The following is an 11,012-nucleotide window of genomic DNA, read 5'->3' on the forward strand; positions in this document are numbered from 1 at the left end:
ATGGCAGTACAAGCGCTGCGAATAGCCAGCCACCTCCGTTCCCGCAGAGTCTTGAGCAGTTACTAGAGAGACAGTGGGAACAAGGAAGCCAATTTCTGATGGAGCAGGCACAACATTTTGACAGTAAGGAATAGAGTCTTTTTTTCTTTTCCTTTTTTCCTCAACAGTATGATGAGTTTTTGTTGCTAGTGTTATCCAGTAATTTTGTAGAATGTGGTGTAGTCCTTTTCTCCTCTACCTTTCCCTTTACAGTTGCGTCACTGCTGTCATGCCTGCATCAGCTGCGCCAGGAAAATGTCAGGCTGGAGGAGACGGTGAGCTCCTTGATAGCTCGCAGAGATCACCTCCTGGCTGTCAACGCCCGCCTCTCCGTGCCACTCAACTCCCCCTCGACGGCTAACGCCAACGCTTCATCCAATGCCAACCCCACCCCATCCTCTGTGTCAGGCTCCTCGTCCTCATCCTCATCCTCATCCTCAGCTCCCCCTCCCCAGCCACCCTCAGCAGCGACAGCCCATGCCCCTAACCCAAGACCCCCCAGCAGTGGCTCAGCCCCTGCACCCCCTCCCCCAAGGCCACACTCGCAGGGCCACCATCCCCCAGGTGCGTTGAGTGGCCAGGCATCTTGTTCTAGATGTTTGGTCTGTGGTTGTTGATTATTGTCAGTGACATTGCAGTTGCATTTATTTGATATGAAGATTAATTTGAAAAGCAGGGAGAGGTTGCACTCCAATTAGGGTTTTAATATGAAAGTAGATATAGATTGTAAGTCATATGATGTTGAAATTACAGTGAATACAACAGGTTATGGTACTATTTCATGCTATTTACAATGTATATGGCTAGGTAAATAACCAGTCAAATAGATAGATAGATAAAGAGAAAAAAATTCATTGTACCCTCCAGATAGATAGATAGATAAAGAGAAAAAAAATTCATTGTACCCTCCAGATAGATAGATAGATAAAGAGAAAAAAAATTCATTGTACCCTCAGGAGGCAGCACACATCCCAGTGGTACCACCCCAGGTGGAGGCAGCTCAGGCCACAGGGGAGCCTCCCCCCATGACCGGCGTGGCCCATCACCCCATGAAAGGAGGGGTACCTCTCCCCATGACCGCCGGGGCCCGCCTCCACCCTTACCTGTAGAGAATGGCCTGGGGGAACCAGAGTACCGCTATCGGAGCCCTGGGACAGAGCACAGACAACAGTCCCCGATGCTGCCTCCAGGAGCACAGCCCAGTCCAACATCTTTGAGGTGGGTGCTGTTGCCTTTTGTGCTTTCTCCTCTCTTTCTTCATATTTCTGTTTCACTTGTTTGCTCTTCACTTTTGTATCACCTTTTTTAATTGTTAATCTTTTGAAAATATTTTCTTCACTTTCAGTAAACTTTCCTACGTTCCTCTTTTACTCTATTTTTTTTTTTTTTCTTTTAGATATTTATTTTATGGAATTATTCCTTATTCCTTTACATGCTTTTTTTTCTTTCTTTCTTTAATTGAAAAATTATTTAGTCTTGTTGTTGTTTTACTTTTTAAAAACTCAGTGTTGGTTATAACCACATGGAAAGGATAACTAAGTTATTCTTTATTTACTGTTATAATTATGCCATCATATGTTATTATCTCAATATGATATTTGGCTATAAATAACCATTATATGTTTATTTTTGCATAATGACTTGTGCAAATAACTCTTTGAAGTTACTTTGCAAATAAATCTTTGAACTTGCTCTACTCTTTCCAGACACAGTCCTGCAGGGGGCAACTACCACACGAGTGTGTCACCACATGGTGTGGCGTCCCTGAGCCCCTCTGGTGCCCCCCACAACCACCCTCCCCCATCTCATGGCCCCCCTCCCCCTCACTCAATGGCTCCCTCACATGGGCCACCAAGCCACAGCTCCCCACATGGCCCCCAACATGGGCCTCCTCCCCATGGACCTCCCCATGGCCCCCCTCATGGACCACCTCCCCCGATGGTATCAGTAGCGCACAGCTCAGCCCACAGTGTCCCTATCAGCCGACCATCTGACCACCGGGGTGAGCTGGTTAGGTTGCATGGGGGGCAGCCTCCACCTCAACACCCAGGCCCTGCCCTGGGCCCTGGTGGCTACCCTGTGTACCAGATGGTGTCGCCGCCAGTGCCCGGCCCACATCACTCGCCCGTGCCGCCTCTTAACCAGCCTCATCCTCCCCCTCATGCTCAAGTGAGTCCAGGAGTGTGCAAGGTGTAACCAGTCTGTATTGTCTTGATGCAGCATGGTGACTTCCTTTTTGCTTCAGACTGGCAATATTGTAGTTCATGAATGTAATTATATCCCATTGAATAGTGAAATCAGCAATATCAAAATTTGAGTATTATGGCCTTGAATGTCCATTATTTAAATTATTTGCTGAAAGGTAACTGGCAGGGCTGAGGAACAATTCTCATTTTTTTTTATCAAAACTTACTCTTCATTATCATTTGAAGAATTTAATCAATATTCAGAATTGATATTTAAGTAGTTTTGATGATGTCCACACCTAAACTGTTGCTGGCATGAAACAAATTAGTTTTGGGAAAAGTGTGAGAATACTTGATAACATTACAGAATCACTGGGCCTGTCCCTAGCTCCTCTCTTAACCTACTTGCACTGGGTGGCATCCATTCATGCCATGACACACCAAATCCATATGTTGTTGGCGTGAATGGGGGAAACTACCTTATGAGTGTTGCAGCTCACCTCTGTTTATTCCTTGATGTAATGAGGGTATAAGTAGCAAATGGTGAATTGCTAATGTATAGATGTGTGTTTGTGAAAGAATATTGTTATACCAGTAGAAAAAACGTTGAAAAGCAGAGTGATTAATCATAAAATATTTAGTTAGTTGTTCTCTAAATGTAAATTCTGGGTACATATGCCTGAAATATTCTTTGCATTCAGTATCCCCAGTGATATGCTCTAGCTTATATAAAGTACGTATTTCATAAAATAGAAGCATAAATTTAATAATCTTTTGGTTTGGCTTCCTCCAGCCATTGCTACCTTTCAGCATCTTTCAATTTGATTTGATTTGACATTGGTCATTTCTTTTGGGAAGACCAGGAAGATTCTCTTGTTGGTGGATTTTTGAATTTTGGAAAAATAAACAAGTTGTAAGCAATGGTCTTCATGTAGAGTTGTGAAACTGCAATCATATACTTTTTATGTGTTTCTGGGAGAAAATATTAGCTGTGGATGGTAGTAAAAAAAGAAAAGAAAATGTAATTTAATGATAGCCTGATTTATATATATATATATATATATATATATATATATATATATATATATATATATATATATATATATATATATATATGTCTATATATATCTATATATATCTATATATCTATATATCTATATCTATCTATATATATTATATATATATATATTAATATATATTATATTAATATATATATTATATAATATTATATATTAATATATATATATATATATATTATATATATTAGTATATATATTGTATATATATATTATTATAATATATTATATATGATATTATATATATATTATATATATATATATATATATATATATATATATATATATATATATATATTATATACATACATACATATATATACACACACATATACACACACACACACAACACACAAAAACACACACACACACACACACACACACACACACACACACACACACACACACACACACACACACACACACACACACACACACACACACACACACACACACACACACACACACACACACACACACACACACACACACACACACACACACACACACACACACACATACACAGATATTTGTCCATATATATGTATAATGATATAATATCCATATATATTCATATATACGTATTTATACATGTGTACATATACATATATATTATACATATATACACATGTATATATATTTATATACATATATATATATATATATATATATATATATATATATATATATATATATATATACATATATATACATATATTTATATACATGTATACATATACATACATATATACAAATATTTATATAATTTTTTTCTGGTTATTATTAATTTCTATTTTAGTTTTGTATACTTGTGATTTGAGATATTGTATCATAATTTATATATATATATAATATATATATATATATATATATATATATATATATATATATATATATATATATATATATCAAAATACTAATAAAAAATGGCTTGAGATGAATTCTTTCACAAAACATTATACCTTGTTACAAAGGACATACAGTCTGATTTTATATACCTATCATACAACCACTGCATCTGGGCTTTTCTTTGCTCTGACGTTCAGTATCATCCAGCGTTTACAATTTTGATGTGCCTTGAAATTAGTCATCTATGTTAGAAAGAGCAGTGTGGCGTGGAGGGGGTGTTGAATTTTGGAAAAGTCAGCGAGATTTGGTTTATTACAGAATAATACAAACGAAAAGAAGTAGTTTGCAGTGGCACCTGTCCCCCCCAAAAAAACTAGATGGAAATTTAAAAATCAGTCCACGACATGGCCTTGGTTATTGAAAGAGTTGTAATATATTTTTCTTGTGTTTCTGGAAAAAATGTAATTTGTGGACAGACTGTAAAGAGAAAAAATATCAATCTCATTTACTTATGGAGGATAGTGGGGTAAAAAACGTATATGTAGAGAAGTGCAGTTTTATTTCAGGTTATCTGAAATGGTGTTTATAGGATCAAATGACTGGAGCAAGGTAGGCATCAGCTTGGCCGTTAACTCGTTGCCTCTAGGAGAGTGTGGGGTTGACATGGCTTCTTCTCCGGGTAGTACGGGCTTCCCTCTGAGGGTTTTTTCAGATGTGGCATGTGCATAGCTCACACTGCTGCACCAACAAAATGATATGATAATTTTTTTATTTCGTATGTGAAACATGATTTTAATGTTTTTGACATATTCAGAGATGCATGATATGCATTTTAGTTGCTAGATTGAACTGGTTTACAAGACTGAATGTGGTTTTATTGAAGGGGGGGGGGGGAGGGAAATCATATTTGCAAATCTTATTTTTACGAAATAAGAGATAGTCATACACAAGGCTACTGCCCCCACGACTTCAGTACTTCCCTTATTTGTGTCAGATTTCAAGACAGTCACACTGGCAGATTGCCAAAAGACTATGTGAGTAGTTGACATAATCTTGTAAACAATAGTGAAGATTACTTACAGATTCATAGCAGCAGCAAGAGAGCGTCATGTTTTGATGTGTCTTTACCACGTGGGGGGTGAATGATTTGTGTATTAAAATTCACTCTTTATACAAATCAGTAGACAATCATAGCATTACACATCCCCATGTCATTAGTAGGCTATGTGTTACAGGCCCCTTCCTAGCCATAGTTACTCTTATGTTGCACAATGAAAATCATGCCAGAATGTTTATTCTTATTATATATATGTACAGTGCATTTTGTAATACGTAATCAATGTCAGTATCCCTGAAATTAAGGACAGAAATGTAGATTTAATATTTATCATATCAGTATTATCCCACTCTCCCCAGATGGCAAAAATGCATGCCAAGTCTGCTGTATTTATAGTTTATTGATTGTAATAACACAGAGATGGCTTGTAAAGTGCTTAGTCACCATTAAGTCAATTATTAGACCTATCTCACCTGTGTATTGTGTTCTTTGATTTATGGAAAGATTCTCTTTTGTAATTTAAAATTGTTTAGAATTAAATGTCTTTACACATAGATGGCTACAATTGTACTGAGTCACCAATAAGCCAATTATGAGTAGTTGCCTGTCTTGCCTATTTACCTTTTTCGTTGGTTTTCGAAAATATTTTACATTATCTTATTTTGCTGTTACTAATGTCTATAACATTATAGTAAATATAATGTCTGTAATAAAAATAACACCATCGATATTCATAACATTTGTGAAAAAAAAATGTTTTTCCCATTAATTCAATGAAAAGTGAAATCAGATAAGGTCACAAGGTCTACTAATTGACTTCTTTGTGGCTAAGCACTAGCAGAGCCATCTATATGCAGAAAAAAAAAAATAAGCACAGCATTTTCCAGGTGGTATTAGGTTAATATCAGCCAAAGAACCAGTCAAAACACAGTTTATTTAGTTTATTTATTTTTCTTCATTGTCAGACAAGGCACTGCTTCAGTTGTAATTTTTTTTAGTCATCACCTCTCATCGTCAAACAAAGGAAATAGTCCAGACGCGCTCTTGCTTGTGAGGTGTAGAGTTTGTTCTCCTTTGCCACAGTGCTGTCAGACCCAGAAACTGCTATAATTGTTTTATGGTACTATTGCTAGTTTAGTATCAGTAAATTTTTGAATTTTTAAGATTGTTAGAAATGAAGAGATCACTGATCTAATGATCTAATTTATACTCTTAATATCAGCTGATTTCTGTAATTTTATGAGAATTTGTGTGGAGATTATTCTCTAGTTTCATGTGATATTTACATTTCTCTGCCATAAACATTTGTGATATATGCTTACCCTCATTGTAAATGTAACAGTTGTAAAAACAAACCAAAAACTTTGCTTCAGTGTTGAAATTGTCTCCCTTGTGTTACCAGCAGATTTCAGAAGATAGACCCACAAAACACTTCCTTCACTGGGGGAATGGAGTTCTGCAGCGGATATTCACTTATTTTCATACTTATGTTTGTTCAAACACCTCCACAGCACTAGCATTTGCAAAATTTTCCTTTGATGTGACTTAGAATATGTCCAATCTACCTCTGTTTATCAAATGTAAATAGACTAGAGTGAAGGATGATGATAATTAAAAATAAGATGAAAATTCAAAGAAAATCATTAGAATGTTGATTTGTTAGAACCTTTGCACATGTGAACTATGTGTCTTCCTGATAGGTGTTAGCCTACAATAAATTTTGATGTTTATAAATTACAAGTGCATTTAAGAAATTATAAGAATAAAACTTCTTGCAAATAGCCAAATTCTGATCTATGCTCTAACTAACAGCAGTTAGCTAACCATCCCCCTCCTTTGTTCAAAAATTTCAGAATAAGATATTGTTCTTATGATGAATTATTAGTCTGTTTTAAGTGCAGTGTGGATTGCCAGTTCATTTATAATGCATTGAGATTATATATGAAAAATATACTTTGAAATACAAATGTGTTAGTTGACTCGATTTTGCCAAGTGGTCCCCAAAAAGTATCATTAATACATGATTTTTACTTCCCGTATTATTGTCACAAAAGTATCCATTATATGCAAAATTATTACATACGTTTATGAATGTGGGTTTCTAGAATTATTAATTTGCTTGTTATTTTATTCAGCAAAACCCATTGGATCATAAGTTTCCGTGCATGGTATGCATTTTCAGCTTTCTTTTAATCTTCAACATTGATATTGTATAAATGAAAATGATAGATTAACCCAAAGGCTCCAGGAAAATGTGTTCACTCTGGCATTATTTTGTGAAATGTCTCTGCACATAGATGGCTCTGCAAGTGCTTAGCCACAAGGAGTCACTTTGTTGACCTTGTGACCTTGCCTGATTTCACCTTTTCTTGAGTTTGAGGGAATTTTATTTATTTATTTATTTATTTATTATTTTTTTATTATTATTATTTTTTTTTTACTAATGTTAGTATTGATTTTTTTTTTTTTTTTTTTTTTTTTTTTTTTTTTTTTTATATAGACTTTATGATTACTATAGTGTTATTGGTATTACTAGCAAGCAATATTAGATACATGAAAATATTTTTGAAAATCAAGAAAAGGTAAACAGGCAAGACAGGTAGTACTTGTAATTGGCTCATTGGTGACTTGTGGAGCCATCTATGTGTAAAACAGTTAATAAATCAAACCTAAGAGGAGTGTGTAAATACGACATAAGTGATATGATTTCAGAGCTATTTCTTTCACTGGAAAGTCTATTTAAATGCAACCAAGTTTTTGTTAATATTGACTTACTATTCCCATGTACCTAAAAAACAAAAAGGAAATTGCGGAATCTGAAAACAGCAGTCTGGCGGCAAAGTTTAATTTCTTTCGTGATACTATCTTTAAGTAATTTTTAAGCAATAGTGTACAAGTTACCCCATTCGCACACCCCATGAAAAATTGATACAAATAGCCAGCTTCTAGGAGGGTTGATAACCCCCCCCCCCCCCACCTTACTCCTGTGAAGTATCGCAGAAAACTAGAGCTCGGAAGAAACCCAGTTGTACGTTGAGACTGGTGGCCTTCATACCTAAGACTAAAATTTGAGATAGTACTCTGAAGGACTGTAAGAAGATTAATAATTAATGTAAAGTCACCACAGAAAGACTATCCTAAATGCCTCAGGTGATTTCTTTCATTTTGAGAATTGGAATATGGGTAAAGCACCTGTTGCTGGTGACATTTTGCATCCTGTTTGGGAGTCCACAGGCCTATGAGGTGAATTAAGTCTCTTCATGGCTTTTTCATAATTATGGCAAAAAGTGTAAACAACGGGGTAGCTCCAGCACAAAGCATCCATTTTTCTTTCTGAGGATGAAGGATGTGCTAATGAAAGAGGTATGTTTATGCATTTATCTCTTTCTGCTGCTCCTGACTTTTCACCAAATAATCCCACTAAGTAGTCAGCCTTGCAAAAAGAACAAAGCTACTAATAAGTTTCTCTAGCATGAAGTGCTGAGGAAGCCATCTCTTACTGCCTCCAAACTTAAAGGAAGGCACCCTAAGAAACAAATGATACAGCATAAGCTGCAAAGAGGCTTTAGTGTGAGTGGGCAAGGTGAGACAACTGTTTGCTAAGTAAAATTTTTCTTGAGTGGAAGAAGAGTAGCCAAGGGTTATGTGCTCTGAGGTGAAGGCAAGATTCTCTTCCACATCAAGCCAGTATGTCAGAGCCTACACCTTTCCTATTGTCAAGCACTGGGGCATGGTTTGAGGATGTAATAGTGGTGGAAAAGAGTGAGAGTGAGTGAATGAGTGTTATTTATTTTTTGTGAGGAGGTTTGGATAGGTGTGGATTAGGTCTAAAGGTTTTATTTAGTAACAATATTATATGATAATGAAAACCATTTGGTGTTAAGGGAAAAGAAAAAAGTGCAGAGTTGGTGTGAGACAATGAGAAATATCTCTTCTTTGCTATCCTTGAATAATGGATGAAGATTGAAAGGAATTTCTCACTCTCCTTTATTTTATACCATAGTATTTAAGAAAACTGCATTGAGGGTCTTTGGTACCATTTAGATCTTGTTTCCATTTGTTCACTTATTCACATACAGGATTTTGCATTTGGGAAGATATTGCCAGTACTGGTTACTCACTAGTTACTGTATCTGCCACAGCCAAACTCAGAGACTAGAGCAACATTATCCATACTTCTAATTTTTTACTAAATTGGCTGACTGTGATGCATCCAAGACATGGCTTAGTTTGCTGTGGGTAAAAACCATCATTATGGGTTAAGCAATATTCTACAACATTTCCTGTCTAACTTTTATTTGTTCATTAATTTACACTTTCTTCCTTTCTCATTCATTCATTTATTTAGTCTGCAATTCATTAATCTTCTCTTTATTTTTATCTCTCTTTGATTTATTAATTATACCAAAGAAAAGATGAATATGGGACCGATGATCATCTATAAAATATTTGACAATGACAGATTAAACAAAAAGATGATAATCCTCTCCTATATATTTAATGCCCTGTTTAACACTCAGAACACCTTCCTCACAACAGGTGATGCGGCGGGACATGGTTGAATCTGGCCGCGGAGCGCCCAGCTCGTTGGAGAAGAGATGACATAGAGACTCATGGGCTAGATCCAGAAGATAACAACTGGAGAGAAAAGCTTTGAAGGTCGGCTAGCCCCGGGACCTTGGCACTGAGGCTCATAGGGTCCGACCTCTGCTAGTGCTTATCCCTGTAGCCCCCTCACTGTGCCACCCCTGCCATTCCCCTGCTGCTGTAATGGGAACCAAGGCAGGGTTGGGCAGGCCTTTCCTTGATCGGGGAAGGCCTCCAGAATAGGTCAGAAAGCATGGCCATAGACTTACTTGACTGTAGTGTGCTTCCACAGTTCACAAAACTCTGGGGAGAAAAATCCATAGGACGGTTCTTCCAATCCACTGTGGACCTACACTGTCAATTTATGAAAGAAAAAAGGAAAAAAGAAATAAAAATAGGAAGAAAACAGAAAAAAGAAAAAGAAAGAGACTTCTTTTGCTTTTTGAGCACAGGCCATTTCATCTAATGAGCCTTTGAAAAATTACTCTGATTTTATAAATAGTGATAAGTATTGGTTTTAGATGGTTAACAATGATCTCGTGCAAGTTTCTTCGCTTCAGTGCATCAGTATGTAACCATATTTAATTCCAGCCTAGTTATGATATGTTCTGAGTTTAGATTTTTTGTGAAATTATATTTGGTACTAAAGCATATAAGTAAAGTACAACATTATCTATATCTGTGCCTACTATTTTAAGAAACATTTAGTGTTTGTTTATTTTTAATTTTACAACATTTTATTATAAAACATTTAATAATTTATTATTTATTTTATCTTAAATATTTTATAATATATAATTAAAACCAAAATATTTACAAAAAACATAGTATTCCGTAGTGAAGTTGTTGTTACCTCATGTATTTGGCAAACATATGTAAAATAAGTCGACTTGGTAATTTGGTAGTGGTGGTGGTTAGTATGAGTTTTTATGTGGCCTCTCATGTAAATCATTCTGTTTTAGTTTGATTTTAACTTTTTTTTTGTTAATTTTTTTTTTTTTATTATTTTTTATTTTTTTGATAATTTTTTTTAATTAATGTTTTTTATTTTATCACCTTTTTATATTATTATTTTATATATATAAAAAATTATAAGAAAAAAACAACTAAACTAGTACCACAAACAGAGAATTACGCCTTTTTATAAAAACAAATAAAAAATTTGTATTGGTATTGATTATATTATGTTAGTAATTATTAATGAAACAAGCATTTGTG

At 35.4% G+C, this 11,012-nt stretch overlaps 1 protein-coding gene across 1 annotated transcript in view; it reads left to right on the forward strand.

Annotated features, from left to right (window-relative positions):
* Positions 1–10,221, forward strand: part of LOC119579486 (protein AF-10-like) — a 28,861-nt gene extending 18,640 nt beyond the window's left edge. The window contains exons 8-12 of the mRNA XM_037927341.1: positions 1–123; positions 253–603; positions 996–1,257; positions 1,746–2,208; positions 9,747–10,221. The exon at positions 1–123 is cut by the window's left edge and continues 7 nt beyond it. Of these exons, the coding sequence (XP_037783269.1) occupies positions 1–123; positions 253–603; positions 996–1,257; positions 1,746–2,208; positions 9,747–9,809 (1,262 nt within the window). The 3' untranslated portion in view covers positions 9,810–10,221. The remainder of the gene's footprint in view (positions 124–252; positions 604–995; positions 1,258–1,745; positions 2,209–9,746) is intronic.
* The last annotated feature ends 791 nt before the right edge of the window (positions 10,222–11,012 follow it).

This window comes from Penaeus monodon, chromosome 12 (assembly GCF_015228065.2).
Source record: "Penaeus monodon isolate SGIC_2016 chromosome 12, NSTDA_Pmon_1, whole genome shotgun sequence".
In the NCBI taxonomy this organism is placed as follows: domain Eukaryota; kingdom Metazoa; phylum Arthropoda; class Malacostraca; order Decapoda; family Penaeidae; genus Penaeus; species Penaeus monodon.